The sequence below is a fragment of the Solanum pennellii genome, chromosome 12, assembly GCF_001406875.1.
Source record: "Solanum pennellii chromosome 12, SPENNV200".
Taxonomy (NCBI): Eukaryota; Viridiplantae; Streptophyta; class Magnoliopsida; order Solanales; family Solanaceae; genus Solanum; species Solanum pennellii.
The window spans coordinates 54,045,536-54,063,689 of NC_028648.1; the positions used below are offsets into that span (position 1 = coordinate 54,045,536).

At 32.9% G+C, this 18,154-nt stretch overlaps 1 protein-coding gene across 1 annotated transcript; it reads left to right on the top strand.

Annotated features, from left to right (window-relative positions):
- The first annotated feature begins 16,652 nt into the window (after positions 1-16,652).
- Positions 16,653-17,663, top strand: LOC107006366 (uncharacterized mitochondrial protein AtMg00810-like). The gene is made up of 2 exons (XM_015204938.1): positions 16,653-16,836; positions 16,996-17,663. The coding sequence occupies exons 1-2, from the start codon at positions 16,653-16,655 to the stop codon at positions 17,661-17,663; spliced, it is 852 nt and encodes a 283-aa protein (XP_015060424.1).
- The last annotated feature ends 491 nt before the right edge of the window (positions 17,664-18,154 follow it).

An 18,154-nucleotide genomic window follows, 5' to 3' on the forward strand; every position in this document is an offset into this window, starting at 1 on the left:
TCTTCCTTTGGATTACTAATATAATAGTTTTACATAAAGAAACAACAGTATGTTCAATCTACAGGTACTATGCTCATGTTTACTATACATAGAATTTTAAGGAAAAAAATTAATGCATAAATAATGGACCTATGAATAGCTAATATCTCAATAAAAAATAACATATTGATTTCTCCATAGCTAATCCATATATCCATTTCAAAAAGAAACAAAAATACCTATATTTCTAATATTTACGACTCTAATGATTAACAACTCAACAACCCCCTAAAGGATCACTAGGTTTACTTGTTTGGGAATTTTTCCTTGTAGATGCCGTCGAGCCCGAACTCTTGCTTCTTGAGCATCATATTGGTATGGATCAATAATTAATGTTTCAAGTGCTACACTATTTCTAGTAGGGTAAGTTGTAAGTACCCTATCAACAAAACCACCAAGGTAACCACTATATTTGACTTCTTTGAGATGTTGATGGAGACACTTTTTTCGTATAACCTTTTTTTTTGGAGATCGTCGTTTTAGCCCACTCAAGCTGAAAAGGAAAAACAAAGGGTAAGCAAAATATAACTAGTATGAAGCCAAGGAAAATATCTTTTTCTAACATGATTGCAATTGAGTTTAATTTACATACCAATTGTGAACACAATTTCTTATTTCATATATACATACATGTGACTGTTAAAAAAAAAAAGGGATTTGTATTATATATTTATATCGCTTTAAAGGCATAAAAAAAATTGTCATGTATTATTTTTAAAAAAAAATTAGTATTTGATTATTTTTAAGTAAAAAATATTAAATTGGACATAATATAAAAGAAAAGAAGAAAGTTTTTTTTTAGTGAAAGTTAATAGTCATTATAATCGGCATATGTTAAAACAATACGGAAGAAAAGGATTAAAATATGAGTATTAAATACAAAAATTGGCGTTGGTTAATATAACAAGGAAAAAACAAATTTTTAACATGAGTAAGTAGGAAACTTATCAGTACTAAACTCTTCTTTTATTAATTATTAGTTTGGATATATTTATTTGAATCCATATTATTTTAATATAATATGTCATATGAAAAATAACTCATATGTACTTCAATATGCAGTTTTTGCAAATATGGAGATGCTTCTATCACTGGAGTAATACCAAGTAGGGAAACATCTTCCATGCCTGAGAGTTTCAACACAAGCACTTTAAGATTGTTGAACTTTGGTGAAGAATGATCAAGATCCTGAAACAATCAAACAAATTAAAAATTACAAGAGTAAAATCAAGCTTTCTTTTATATATTCTAGCTCTATGAAATATATGTTGCCAGCCTGTATTTGAAAAACAGAATTACTAATTCTGATCAAACTTTGCAGAAACACGAAGTAACCAAAGTTTACAGAATCAGTACAAGAGATGAACAAAAATAAATTAAGAAAAAATTTAAAATTTGTAACGTACCAGAATCTGAAAAAATTTGAATAGAAAAAGATCAAGTCCGCTAAATTCACAGTGTCCCCTTAAGGAAATTATTCATCTCTAGTATCCGAGGTTTGATTTGGAATATGACCTCCAGGAAAATGATCTCAATCACCAGAGTATAGATACCAAAAACTCTAGTGTCAGCGAACCAGTCAACAACAGTAAAATACACGAAGTAATTTGTTGTGCAGAATAAGAAGAAGAGATCAGAAAAATTTGTAAGGAAAATTCTGAAGAGTGAATGGTATTTATGGAAAGAGGAACAGGTTCCAAAAGGTTGCAATCCTTTCAGAAATCACACGACCATTAATGAAAGTTTGCAACCTTTCAAATGGTACTAACTGTTCCTGAAAGTTGCAACCTTTCAGAACAGTCATTTCCAAAAAAGGCGAGAAATTTAAATAAAGCGGGATATTTTTTAAATTAAACGGGTCGCGCGTGGATCCGAGTCGGTTTGGGTTAGTCAACTAAAAACTTGAAACATTTCGGTTATTTACAACTAAATAACTAGAAAATGTTTTTGTTATCAACTAATTAATTAAAAATATTTGGCCATTTAATTAATTAATTAATTAAATAATTAATTAAGTAATTAAAACAAACTTTGTCCAAAAATTAATCTCTCGATCATTTGTCGAAGTCGAAGCCGAAGCCGAGATGAGCGAGCGACAACGGCGGCGCGAGGGGGGTTCCTCTTTCCAACCCTTTTAACAATTAATAGGAGTATTTCGATATTTAAACTCTTCTATTTTCCTTTCCACCACTGATGAGAGACAAATGTCTTTTTATTAAAGCATAAGAGGACTTTTCAAGTTCTCAACACTTCAAGTTCTCAACTCTTCAAGTTCCTCTCTTTTCCTCTATTTCCCATCAATTCTTGCTACATACCCAACAATCCCCCACATTGATGGGGAATTGTTATAACATAGGAATGCATAGACAAGTGTGTACTTTACAGGCAAGGATTAATTGCATCTGGATAAGTAGGTTTCCCCTTTCCGTAGTGAACATATGTCGGATATACTGCGTCAATTGGTAGATGTGATATCTTTGAACCGTCGAGCTTTGGTGTATACCTAGACAACCATATGTCACACAATTAATCCTTTATTGTTTATGGTTCTTACGGTTGTGTTCGTTTCAGCCATCAACACCTCGTGGTTTTATGAGTGTATAGAGAATAGGATTTTGACATAAAATTCTCTTTGAAGGGGCTTTCACTTCACACTTACCTCATTAACAAGTCTTAAAGTCTTAGCCTTGTTCATGAACATTGTCTTCATCATGAGAATGTATTGAGTTAATTGATAATGTCGAACCGTCAGCCACAAATTTGTTTTTCTCCTTGAATCTAGCTCTTGGGATCTCCAGTCTGCTAGATAGAGTTACCGTCATGTTGACTTGTCCTAAGCCGTAAACTCATTCCCTTAGATGATCTGTCAACTGCCTCTCTCACTGGGTCTTTCGTTAGTGGATTTGACACATTATCGCTTGACTTTACATAGTTAACTGTGATAATTCTACTAGAGAGCAATTGTCTTACGATGTTATGTCTCTGTCGTATATGACGAGACTTCCTATTTTACATAAAGCTCCCTACCCTACCTATTGCTGCTTGACTATCGCAATGTATGCAAATAGGTCTAACAGGTTTGGGCCAGAATGGAATATCCTCTTAGAAATTTTGGAGCCATTCAACTTCTTCACCAGCCTTACCTAAAACAATGAATTCTTCCATTGTGGAGCGAGCAGTACAAATCTGTTTGGACGACTTCCAAGAGACTGCTCCTCCATCAAGTATGAACACATAACCACTTGTAAATTTTACTTCATTTGACCCGATGATCTAATTTGCATCACTATGTTATTCAATTACAGCAGGATATTTATTATAATGGAAAGCATAGTGTTATGTATATTTCAGATATCCCAACACACGTTTCGTTGCCATCAGTGAGTTTGATTCGGATTACTAGTGAACTGACTCAGTTTACGAATAGCACATGCTATATCTGGTCGTGTACAATTCATAATATACATCAAACGTCCCAATACTCTGGCATATTCCAATTGAGAATCACTTTGACCTACATTCTTTTGAAATGTACAACTTAAATCAATTGGGTTTTTGACTATATTCAAATTCAAGTACTTGAACTTATCCAATACTCTTTCAATATAATGAGATTGAGATAATGCTAATCCCTGAGGAGTTTTGATAATCCTGACCCCTAAGATCAAATCAGCAACTCCTAAGTCCTTCATATCGAACTTGCTAGACAACATGCGCTTAGTAGCATTTATATCGTCAATGTCTTTACTCATTATTAACATGTCATCAGCATACAAACAAACAATGACTTCATGTTTTATAACATTTTTATTGTAAACACATTTATCACATTCATTAATCTTGAATCCATTTGCTAACATAATTTGGCAAATTTAGCATGCAATTGTTGGATGCTTGCTTGAGTCCATAAAGTGACTTCACAAGTCTGCACACTTTCTTTTCTTTACCAGGAATTATAAACCCAGCAGGTTATTCCATGTAAATTTCTTCCTCCAACTCTCCATTTAAGAAGACTGTCTTAAAATCCATTTGGTGGATTTTAAGATCATGCACTGCTGCTAGTGCTATTAACATCCTAATTGATGTTATCCTTGTTACTGGAGAGTATGTGTCAAAGTAGTCCAGACCTTTCTTTTGTCTGTACCCTTTGACTACCTTTCTAACCTTATATTTGTCAATAGTCCCATCAGGTTTCATTTTTCTTTTAAAGATCCACTTTGATCCTAAAGGTTTATTTCCTGGAGGAAGATCAGCCAATTCCCAAGTGTGATTACATAAAATTAATTCGATCTTACAATTGACTGCTTCTTTCAAATAAGTTGACTCGGACGAAGACATAGCTGCTTTAAATGTTTGAGGCTCATTTTCAAGCAATAGTTCCGAAAAATCTGGTTTGAAAGAAGCAGGTTTTCGTTGGCGAGTACTACTCCTAAGATCCTCACTAGTTAGTGTATTTTCTGTTGATTCTTCTCGTGGTCGTTTAAGTCTTTCACTTGTCGACTCACATTCAGTTTTATATGGATAAATGTTTCAAAAAAAACTCTGCATTATCTGACTTAATTATCGTATTAACATACCTCTCAGAATTATCAGATTTGTGAACAAAAAATCGACAGGCCTTACTGTTCACAACATATCCAATAAATACACAATCTACTATTTTGGATCCAATTTTAACCCTCTTCGGTCGAGGAACCTCTACCTTGGCTAAACACTCCCACAATTTGAAATATTTCAAGTTAGATTTCCTTCCTTTCCACAACTAATATGGAATTGATTGTGTTTTTCTATGGGGTACCCTATTGAGTATATTATTAGCAGTAAGGATAGCTTTCCCCCAAAGGTTTTGTGGTGAACCAGAATTGATAATCAAGGCATTCATCATTTCCTTTAATGTTCTGTTCTTCCGTTCCGCCACACCATTTGACTTTGGTGTATAAGGTGCAATAGTTTGATGAATAACACTATATTCCAAACATATCTCATCAAAAGGAGATTCATATTCTCCACCCCTATTACTCCGAATCATTTTTATCTTTAGATTCAATTGGTTCTCCACTTTATTTTTGTATTGCTTAAATGCATCAATTGCTTCATCCTTATGATTAAGCAAATATACATAACAAAATCGAGTGCAGTCGTCAATAAAAGTTATAAAATACTTTTTTCCACCACGAGATGACGTCAACTTCATATTGCATATACTGTGTGAATTAAGTCTACAGTTTTGGAATTTCTTTCAACAGACTTATAAGGATGTTTAACAAACTTACTTTCCACACAAATTTCGCATTTCGATTTATCACATTTAAAATCAGGCAATACTTCTAGATAACTCATTTGACTCCAATAAGTAAACAGAAGCAAAATTCTTATTAATACTGTCAACAACCATTACATTCAGTTTGAAAAGACCCTCATTGAGGTAGCCCTTTCCTATGAACATTTATTCTTACTTATTACAGCTTTGTCACTAACTAGGACACACTTAAACCTCTTTTTAACGAGTAGTGCAGCAGAAACTAAATTCTTCCTAATAGTAGGGACATGCAGAACACTGTTCAAAGTCAACACCTTGCCGGATGTCATTTTCAACATTACTTTTACAGTTCCTGCAATCCTTGTTGTTTCTGTGTTTCCCATGAACAAATCTTCATCATTGTAAGCTGCAGTGTACATTGCAAAGGCTTCTTTCGCAGAGCAAATATGTCTAGTGGCACCTGAGTCAAGAAATCACTCCTTGGGATTTCCAACTAAGTTACACTCCGAGATCATTGCACACAAGTCATCTGCATCTTCCATCTTTTCCACGATGTTTGCTTGACTTTTGCCTTTGTCTTTGCCTTTGTCTTTGTCCTTTCTTGGAGCACGACAATCAGAAGACCTATGACCAGCCTTGCCACCGTTGTAACAGTTGCCTTTGAATTTCTTCTTGGCCTGTTCTGACTTCTGCCTGTTGGACTACTTTCTCTTTTTGTCTTTGGTAGAAGCTTCTTCAACAATATTAACTCCAATGATTGTTAAGCTCTTACGAGACTTCTTTTCAGAATTTTTGTTATCTTCCTCAATCTTGAGCCGAACCATAAGATCTTCAAGCTTCATCTCTTTAGCTTGTGCTTTAGATAATTCTTGAAATCGTTCCACGAAGGAGGCAACTTCTCGATTATTGCAGCCACTTGAAAAGCATCATTTACTACCATATCTTCAGCAATCAAATCATGGAGAATAAGTTGAAGTTCCTGCACTTGTGATCGAACAATTTTACTATCTACCATTTTTATAGTCTAAAAACTTTACCATAAACTTTTTCAAGCATGCATCTTCTGTCTTATATTTCTTCTCAAGTGCATTCAACAACTCTTTTGAAGTTGTTATTGCACTATAGACATTTTATAAGTTATCCTCTAAAGCACTCAAAATGTAGCCTTTACATAGGAAGTCTGTCTGTTTCCATGTTTCAATAATCATGAATTTTTCTCTGTCTTGCATATCATCAGTAGGCACTGGAGTTTCTTCACTAGTAAATTTCTGCAGACCAAGAGTGGTAAGCCAGAAAAATACCCGTTGCTGCCATTCTTTGGAATTCACACCAGTGAATTTACCCGATTTCTCTGCTTGTGGTACAACAGTACGGGTTGGTGCAGCAACACCATTGTAACACCGTTGTTTGCAATTTCTGATAAACAAAAATTGATATAGTCTTAGTAAGCAATAACTTATAATTGTAGACTTCAAAGAGTATAAAATTACGAAGATTTTTGTCTCCACCAGAAACACAGATTAATATATAATAAAATAATTTCCTTCAGATTGTTGCCAGTCTGTGTTTGAAAATCCGAATTACTGATTCTGATCGAACTTTGCAGAAAACACGAAGTAACCAAAGTTTACAAAATCAGTTCAAGAGATGAACGAAAATTAATTATGAAAAAATTAAAAATCTGTAACGTACCAGAATATAAAAAATTTTGAATAGAAAAAGATCAGGTTCACTGAATTCATAGTGTCCCCATAAAGAAATTATTCCCATCTAGTATTCGAGGTTTGATTTGAAATATGACCTCCCAGGGTAAAATGATATCAATCACCAGTGTAAAGATACCAAAAACTCTGGTGTCAGCAAATCAGTCAACAACAGTAAAATACATGAAGTAATTTATTGTGCAGAAGAAAACGAAGAGATCAGAAAAATTCGTAAGGAAAATTCTGAATAGTGAATGATATTTATAGGCAAGAGGAATAGGTTCTGAAAGGTTGCAATCCTTTCAGAAACAACACGATCATTAATGAAAGTTTGCAATCTTTCAAATGGTACTGCTGTTCCTGAAAGTTGCAACCTTTAAGAACAGTCATTTCCAAAAATGGCGGGAAATTTAAATAGAACAGAAAAGTTTTTAAAATTAAACGGGCTGAGCTCGGATGCGAGTCGGGTCGGGTTAGTCAATAAAAACGTTGAAATATTTTGGTTAATTTCAACTAAATAACTGAAAACGTTTCTATTATCAACTAATTAATTGAAAACATTTTGGCCATTTAATTGATTAATTAAATAAATAATTAATTAAGTAATTAAAACAAACTTTTTCCAAAAATTAATTTCTCGATCGATCATTTGCCGAAGCCGAAGCCGAAGCCGAAGCCCAGACGAGAGAGCGATGACGACGGCGTGAGGGGGTCCCTTGTTCCAACCCTTTTAAAAATTAATAGGAGTGTTTCGATATCTAAACTCCCTTATTTTTCTTTCCACCACTGATGAGGCAATAATGCCTTTTTATTAAAGCATAAGAGGACTTTTCAAGTTCTTGAGAAACTATCTATTCATCAAACACGACAGTTGACTCACGTGGAAATTGTTGGACCATCATGCTTCAACTTGAAATGTTTGGAACTATGTCATTGCACTAGTTTTGATTTCATCAAGATCCATAACGTCAATCGTGTCTCTTTTAAATGCATAGGATGGCTATCAAATTTGCTTTTCGAGAACGTTACTTTAGTTCTTGCTATTGATTTCATGATGAGTACAGCATTGACATCTGAAATTATTCATATGTTTACAACCTATTTCACTAGACTCACAACACTTTCACTTGAATTTTGTCATATGTGGATGGTAAACAATTATATATTGTTGGGTATGTAGCAAGAATTGATGGGAAAGTAGTGTTCGTATTAATAAAATTAATCTTGATGTCAATGGAGGACAGGCTTAGCCAATTGCCAGATGAAGTTATTGTATCAATTCTGTCTCAATTAACAATTAGAGAAGCAGTCCAAACAAGTTTCCTTTCAACTCAATGGAAGCATCTCTGGATGCATGTGACGCGTCTCAAATTCGACATTTTATAGTTTATTACATGGAAGATGTTTTGTTATCCAAGGTTATGCAGAAAGGAAGGAATGAAGCATATCAATTTGATTAATAATGTTTTGGATTTCCACACTGGTGGCTACTTAGAAGAATTGACTCTCTCGTTTCCTTTTCATAAGCATTTTAAGCGCTTAATGAATAAATGTCTCAACTTTGTATCATCAAAGAAAAAGGTTGACATCTTTCAACTACATCTATCACTTAGTAAATATGAGCATACACTATATACATTTCCTTTTCAGCTCATCTCAAGTTTTAGATTAAATTTGTCGTCATTTGTTAGTCTCAAAATTTTGGCTTTCAACAACGTTGATGTTGACGATCGGGTGTTCAACTTTTTCATATTCAACTGTCCCCTTCTTGAGAAACTATCTATTCATCAAACACGACAGTTGACTCGCGTGGAAATTGTTGGACCATCATGCTTCAACTTGAAATGTTTGGAACTATGTCATTGCACTAGTTTAGATTTCATCAAGATCCATAACGTCAATCGTGTCTCTTTTAAATGCATAGGATGGCTATCAAATTTGCTTTTCGAGAACGTTACTTCAGTTCTTGCTATTGATTTCATGATGAGTACAGCATTGACATCTGAAATTGTTCATATGTTTACAACCTATTTCACTAGACTCACAACACTTTCACTTGAATTTTGTCATATGTGGATGGTAAACAATTATATATTGTTGGGTATGTAGCAAAAATTGAAAGGAAACTTGTTTGGACTGCTTCTCTAATTGTAACTGAGACAGAATTGATACAATAACTTCATCTGGCAATTGGCTAAGCCTGTCCTCCATTGACATCAGGATTAATTTTATTAATACGAACACTACTTTGTTTTCGTTACAGCCTTAATTCAATTTGTCCAATAAATGTTGTGGTTTATATAGATTTTCAAACCAAATTTGAGTTTTTCTGTATCAAGCCCAATTGAATTAGGATTTAGTTTTTATTATTACTTTCTAAATTTACTGTATCAAACCCAAACCCAACTGGATTTGTTTATATTTTTAATGATTTAGACCCCGCTTCTGTATCAAAACCCAATTGGATTTGGATTTGGATTTGTTTAAGTTTTCTAAACATAATTCTTACTTTGCTTAACACAGACAAATATCCACTGAACTTAGAGCAGGTAAATAATTAGGCTAGGAACTTAGATACTCCCTCCGTCCCATTTTATGTGGTACTTTTTGCATTTCGAGATTCAAACAAATCTATCTTTGATCATATGTTTTTCATAGATCCTTTTAACAGTTTGAATTATCAATTATTGTGTATTACAATACTCTTGAAGTAGTTCACAAATATATAACTTTCATTTCAAAAAATTTAAAAATTCCATAGGCAAATGTCTGGTCAAAGTTAACGTGTTTGACTCTCGAAAAACGAAAAGTGTCACATAAAAAGAGACAGAGGGAGTATTATTATAGAGGTTTCGTCAAATGCTATGATTAAGAGTAAGCGATAATTCCTAATCTTTCAAATATTTTAGATAAACACCTGCATTACATCTTACATGTTCTCTTTTGTCTACTTCAAAGATATTTCAAAAAACTTAATTTTAAGCTATGGAATCATGTTCTTTATGTTCTTCTATCTCAACCCTCAAAACTCGAATTTAAGATAGAGTGCTCTGTGGCCACAATAATATAATGTTAAGTACAAAATTCCAGAAATACCTTTGGTTATCTATGAGCTTGAAGAGCTAAATCTGCCCGGCATCGTCTTTGGCACAATGGGAAGCAATCAAAGTATCATCAAACTCTAACAGCCAACATTAACATCTCGAGGTTGGATATATGAGTTTTATATATAACTAATATAAATGGTACGATGAAAAATCATCCGAAGTTGTTATCACTGCATCCGATGTATAGTATCCTACGAAGCTGATATTTGCAAATCATCTAAGAATTAAGATTCACAGTGCCTCTTCTTTCAAATTTAAGATAAATCTTTCAATTGTCTGATCCAACTTTGAAAGAGGAGTTAAAACTTCAATCTTAAATCTTGAGATAAAACCTCAAAAACCTTACCTCGTGTAACAAGTGCACTTTCCTTGTGCAAAGAAGTAGAATCAGACAAATCAAGAATAGAGTGAAAAATGGAAGTAGAAGAAAATTAGTCAATGACAACTACAAGAGATCCTAAAATTTAAAATTAAAACAAAATTCATCTAAAAGTGGCAAAACACTGTGGAATCAGAGCAGGGCTTAAAAAAAGTGGCATGTTTGTAACATGTGTTTGGTAGTTGAAGGATCGATCATTATCTAATGTCCTATGAAGAATCTCGTCGTTTAATCTACTACATAAGTATTAACCATCTTTAGTATTCATATGAATTGTAGCCATCCAACTACTATACACAGTAAAACAAATTGTTCATTAAACTGTATATATGATGTTATGCATATGTTCATTATCTAAAGAGCTCTTTATATGTAAACAAATTTTACATTTTATTTTGATAAACATCAAACTGACGTTAATTTGGCGAAACCTTCATCTTTCTCACTTCTCCTTCTTCTCTTCTCTTTTCTCCCAAACCCTAAGAATAAATTTGATTTTCCAAAACTGACTTAAGACTTAATTTTTACCCTAATTAAACCCTTAAAACGAATTAGGAAATAATTGGTGAAAAAACTAGTTTGCCCTTCCTTAAATCTGGAATTGAAATTTCCTCACCTTAACCCCAAATTCTGAAAGGCATATCTCCCTCATACGATATCGAAAATGTGCAAACTTGACGGCGTTGGAGATATCTCTCCAAGGGCTTTCCAATTACATCAAGAACAACCTCTAACTCATCCTAAGCTAGAAGTTATTATCATTTGAAAATGACCAAAACTCACTTCTTAAACTTAGAAAAATTTCTAGATTTTCCCCTTTCTTTTCAAAAGTGATTATCTTTTTTATTTCTTAACTTATTTTTAGTTATTTCGAGTTACAAGATGTTACAAATGATTAATGAATTGTCCATACATGTGTATTTTATTCTTTTAGAAAAATAATAATATAATTTTGAGACAGATATTTTGAATAAATATTATTGCTATGTACCTTTTGTAGTGATGTCTTGAATTAACAAAGTTATTTCTTATAATATAGATGTCTTAAGAAAAAAATAATACATAATAATTAAACGCATCATATTAATATTCAAATCCTTTTTATATAATTTCATCAAAACTAATCTTTTTCAAATTTTAATTATTTTTTATTTTGATCGTTTAGTTTTTTCTTTGTAAGTTGATTCCAATACTCATATTTATGAAAAATAACTTAAAAGTTCTCAAATAGATTATTATCATATTATAAGTTAAGAAATCATAAAAAACTAAAAATAAAAATAAAATTGAAATATGATTTTTATAACCAATTCGTAAAATAACTCATAAATGTTATTTCTAATAATAACTAGAGGTGATGATCCATGTCAGCCAGAGTCCAATATTATAAATATTATTAAATAAAAGTTAAACGCATTAAAGAAGAAATCAGACAATTAGTAAATAATCAAGATTGGTATTAAGTATGGTAAATTATATAAGAACTTAAGAATCAATGAGATTATTTTATTCTATATAAGATGACAAATAATTTACAATTTCAAAGGTCCAGGTGTAAATTCGTTGATATTATTAAAAGATTGTTTTCTAACATCATTTGGAATCAAGCTAAACTTTCATCTCAGGAGTATTACTCTTCCTATAGCTAATTACTTGTTCATTTTTGAATTAGTAAATCTATTAAGAAATTAATTATTAACATATTGAGTTTATCATTTTACCCGTATTAATTATATAGTGGACGAATTAAAAATTTAGGATTTTTAAAAAGTTATATCTTTTTCAAAGTAATTAATTGAGGATATGATAGGTAAAAATATTTTGTCCTTCTTGATTTGTCAAATTGAACAAATAATTAGGGACAACTAAAAAAAAAACGAAAATAGATAAGCAATTAGGGACAAAGGGAGGGAGTATAAAATAAGTTTAAAGCTTAGAAATTTTACTTATGATATTCAAGTGTTATGCCTATCATGCTTTGTTTTTTTCTCCTTCTTTATTTCAAAGAGACAATAAGTGTCCCCAACCTTTACAAAGAATAAGAGTCAACATTAACTTCGAAATTTGTTATCGTGTTTATTTTTTTTGTGACATAAGTTGTAAGTTCTTTTCAAAAACTTAGAAGGTGTTAGCATTGTTTTGAAAATTAGTAAAACTTATTTCAAGTCAATTTTTACTTTTGAAAGTGTTTGACAAATATAAAAATTAATTTAAAATAAGTTAAAACAGACTTCAAATAAGTTAAGAAGTGTTTCACAAGGTAAAAAAATAACTTAAAATAACTTTAAAATGACTTAAAATATATCAAAAAATCAAAAGTAGGTACTTTTTATCTTTTTGACTTAAAAGTCATTTCGATTTAATTTTTTATTTTTGACTTAAAATATACTTTTAAAGCCAATTCAAACAGTCTCTTACTTTGTACTACACTCTCCCGTTTAAATAGAGTGTCGTATTTTAATTTGATACAAAATTTAATATAGTAAATAAGACTTTTAAATTTAATAATCAAATATATCAAAATATTTTTTAATCTTTATGGTCTTGAACATCTCAGGTGCAAAGCTGAAACGAAAAATTGCTACATAAGATTAAATTTTGATAGAGTGTCTTTGATACGTCTTCTCAACTCAATTTTTACTCTGTAAAAGAACTAACTAAATGTGTACAAGTTCCCTAATAATACTAGCTGTAATTGTACACGATAACAAATGTAAATATGTTTAGCTGGTTAGTTAGTTAGTTAGAATGTGTAAGTAAATTAGTTAGAGGAGGTAAGTCATAGCATGTGGTTATATATAAAGCAATGTATGTAGCATTGGAGGATTTATTCAATAAAAAATAAGTTTTTCTTTTCTTCCTCATTACTTCTCTGTTCCTCTCAAACATACTCTTCAATGGAGTTTTTACTCTTTTAATTCATCTTCTTAACTTTGTATCAGATCAATACGAGCTTGAATTTGAACAATTCTTACACACACGGTGAAGAATTTCATTGTTTCTTAGCCAATTGTATATTTCTTTTGTTCGATTTCATGGACATTCAAGGAGTTGTTTCAGGAACTCAATCAGGAACTTCCATGTCTTTTCCTACTTTTGATCATCTTCATCCTCTGTATCTGTATCCATCAGATTCACCTGGATCATTGAGTGTTGGGATCTTACTTACTGGAAGTGATAACTATCCTTATGGAGTAAGGCTATGGAGTTAGCTTTGCTTGGGAAGAATAAGGTTGGATTTATCAATGGAACAGTGAAGAAGACGCAATTCACAGAGGATTTAACTCGACTTTGGGATCGCTGTAATGAAATAGTTGTTTCGTGGATATTGTGCAATATAAGTAAAGATCTTCACAGTGGAGTTCTTTATTGTTCAGATTCACACTTGATTTGGAAGATCTTAAGGAGAGGTTTAATAAGGTAAATAGCTCTTGTATTTTTCAGTTGCATAAGGAAATTTTTACTCTTGTTCAAGGTGTTTCGTTTGTATCAGTGTATTACTCTAGACCAAAGGATTTGTGGGATGAGTATGAATCTATAATGCGTCCTCCTGCTTGTACATGTTCTAGATCTAAGGAATTTTTTGAGCAATCACAACATCAGATAATGTTGCAATTTCTTATGGGGCTTAACGACAATTATAGTCAGGCTAGAAGCCAAATCTTGTTGATGCCACAACTTCCTAGCATCAATCAAGCTTATGCTATGGTTAATCAAGATTAAAGTCAAAGAATGGTAGCCGGATCAAGTAGAATGATGCCTGATATGGTTCCTACTGCAATGTTTACTTCTAAGTCTGGTCCTAGCAGTCATAAACCTATAAGACCTTATAATCCTAATGCTTTTGTGATTTCTGCAATATAAAAGGTCACATGAGGACTGATTGTAACAAACTACTGAAATGTGATTTTTGTCACAAAACTGGTCATCTTAAGGGTAACTGTTGTAAACTGATTGGATATCCAACTGATTACAAAGGTAAAAGAGATACAGTTTTTGCTGGGAATTCTACTTATCATGCAGGGAATTTATCTCAACAGTATCAATCTGATAAATCAGAGCCAACTCAGTCACCATATCATGATCAAATGCAAATGCAATTTCCATATACTCCTTCTTCACAACATTTTGTATCTCAGCAGCATGTACCTATGCCTTTATTCACTCCATTGCAACATAAGAAACTACTCAAAATGCTTGATCAAACTAAACTTGATGAGATAAGTGGCACTGCTAAAATGACAGGTAATCCTTTGACTTCAGCTGCTTCCTTGAAGTGGATTATAGACACTAGTGCATCCCATCATATAGTAAGAGACCCTACATTTTTATATAATTCAGTTTTGATAGAGAATGCAGGTCAAGTTCAGTTGCCAACTAGTACTTCTGCTAAAATTTCACATATTGGAGATTGTCACATAGGAGGAGGTGATGTTCTTAGAAGAGTGTTATGTGTACCAACTTTCAAGTTCAATCTTATGTCAGTATCTCAAGTGACAAAATATTTGAATTGCTGTGTCACATTTTTTCAAAAATATTGTGTTTTTTAGGACCTAGGATCTGGGAAGGTGAGAGTGATTGGTGAAGAGGAAGATGGACTTTACGCTTTCTACTCTCAGCATGGTCAGTATGGTCACAAGGTATCACAATCACACCAATGCATGACAACCATTCAGGGTATTGAAGTCAATGCAAATATTTGGCATCAAAGGTTGGGACATGTTCCCATGGGTGTCATCAGAAAGATTTCAACATTTCACAAGTTTGGTAACAAGTTTACTTTACATAAGTGTGATGTTTGTCCTCTTGCTAGGCAGACAATTACCTTTTCCACACAGTACTAGTAGTTATACTTGTATTTTTCAGCTTCTACATATGGATGTTTGGGGTCCCTATAGAGTTGAAACATATGATGGTATGAGATATTTTTTGACTATTGTTGATGACTATTTTAGATGGACTTGGACTTTATTAATGAGACTTAAATTTGATGTTTTTTGTTTGTTGAAACAATTTATTGTTGAAATAGAAACTCAATTTGATAAAAGGATCAAAAGGATAAGATTTGATATGGTATTGAATTTTTCAATACCAACTGGAATGATTTATTCAAACTTCATGGCATCATTCACGAAAGTTCTTGTCCTTAAACACCTCAACAAAACGGGGTGGTGGAAAGGAGACATGGATAAATTCTAGAAACTGCAACGGCTATCAAATTTCAAGCTTGTTTTCCTGATGAATTTTGGGCTTTATGTATTCATGCTGCTACTCATGTATTAAACAGAATCCCTACAACATTAGGAAATGTATCATCTTTTGGGAAACTATATGGAAAATCTCCTTCTTTAGATCAGATGAGAGTTATTGGATGCTTGTGTTTTGCTACCAATCTTACCACACATGATAAGTTCAGTTCAAGGGCAATAAGAGCTGTTTTGATGGGATATGGTACAACTCAAAAAGGGTACAAGCTGATGATTTGGAAAACAAAAAATTCTTCATCGGTAGAGATGTGGTATTTTTGGAAATAGTTTTTCCTTTCCATGACAACATTCCTCAACAAACACAACAACTGAACTCACCAGACATATTTGCTTATGATGTCTTAGTTGCAGACTCTACATCTTCAGTTACTTGTCAAGAATATGAGTATATACCTTCTTCTTAGAATTGTGAGAATTTTGAAATTGGTTCATCTGATAATTCACTTCCATGTGACACTCCTTCATCACTTGTGAGGAAATCAAGCAGAAGTTCTAGACCTCCTGTTTGGCACAAAGATTATGTAATCAAAGTTGGTTCCAAGAAGTGTAACTATTCTCTTTCCTCAGTTTTAGATTATACAGGATTATCACCTACATACCAGAGTTTTGTCTCCAAATTTTCTGTTGAAACTGAACCATCAAACCATTTAGAGGCAGTACAAGATCCTAGATGGGTAGCTGCTATGAATAATGAGATCAAGGCACTAGAATGGGAAAAGACATGGGAATTGGTGACATTGCCCAAGAGCAAAAATGCCATAGGGTGTAAGTGGGTGTACAAGATCAAATATAATGCAGATGGAAGTATGGAAGAGATTCAAGGCTAGACTAGTTGCTAAGGGGTACAATCAAAAAGAAGGTTTTTATTACCAAGATACTTTCTTCCCGGTGGTGGAAATGGCAACTGTGAGGTCTGTTGTTTCTATTGCAACTGCAAATCATTGGACATTACATCAGATGGATATATATAATGCTTTTTTACAAAGAGATTTGTACGAAGAAGTATATATGACACCCCCTGATGGTTTTAATAGAAAAGTTGGCAGTGGTCAAGCATGTAGATTGTTGAAATCTCTCTATGGTCTTAAACAAGCTTCAAAACAGTGGAACATTAAACTCACCACTACCTTGATTGATTCAGGCTTCATATAGAGTAATAGAGACTATTCTTTGTTAACTAAGAGGAAGGAAAATAAATTGGTGGTTGTATTAGTTTATATAGATAATTTACTGATAACAGGAAATGATTCCAATATGATTCATGAAACTAAGACAGCATTGCATCATGCATTCAAGATTAAAGATGTAGGGGAACTAAGGTACTTCCTTTGGTTGGAGTTTGCTAGAAGTGAAACTGGGATACTCATACATCAAAGGAAGTACACTCTTGAGTTATTAGCTGATATGGGTCTATCAGGTGCTAAACCAGTGTCAACACCTATGGAATTGAATCTAAAACTCACCTCCACAGAGTTTGATGATCACATAAATTCTATACATGTTGATACACTTCTTGAGGATCCTAAAAGTTATCAAAGGTTGATTGGAAGGCTATTGTACCTCACAACCACTAGACAAGACATATCATTTGCAGTTCAGTGTCTAAGTCAATTTATGCATGCACCAAAGGCTTCACATATGGATTCAACACTCAGATTGGTCAGATATTTGAAGACAGAACCAGGCTTAAGAATTCTAATGTCATCTACTGGAGGAAATAATTTACAGGTGTTTGGTGATGCTGATTGGGGTTCATGTATCAACAACAGAAGATCAATCAATGGATACTTAATCAAATATGGAGAATCTCTTATTTCATGGAAGTCGAAAAAGCAGATTACAGTCTCCAGAAGTTCAGCTGAGGCTGAGTACAGAGCCATGGCCTCAACTGTTGCAGAGGTTGTTTGAACTGTTTGTTTGTTTTCGGAATTAGGGGTTGTTATTTCTCTACCACTACCTGTTTATTCAGATAGTATTTCAGCATTACAAATTGCAGCCAATCCTGTGTTTCATGAAAGAACAAAACACATAGATATTGACTGTCACTTTATCAAAGAAAAGATTCAAGATGGACTGTTTATCACTTCCTATCTACCATCCTCAGAACTTGGAAAAGTACCTCACACGTATCTAATGTCCAAGCTAGGGATGAAGAACTTCTTCATAGCTCCTATCTTGGAGGGGGTGTGTGTGTGTAAAAGAACTAACTAAATGTGTACAAGTTCCCTAATAATACTAGCTGTAATTGTACACTATAAAAGATGTAAATATGTTTAGCTGGTTAGTTAGTTAGTTAGAATGTGTCAGTAAATTAGTTAGAGGAGGTTAGTCATAACATGTGATTATATTTAAATCAATGTATGTAGCATTGTAGGATTTATTCAATAAAAAATAAGTTT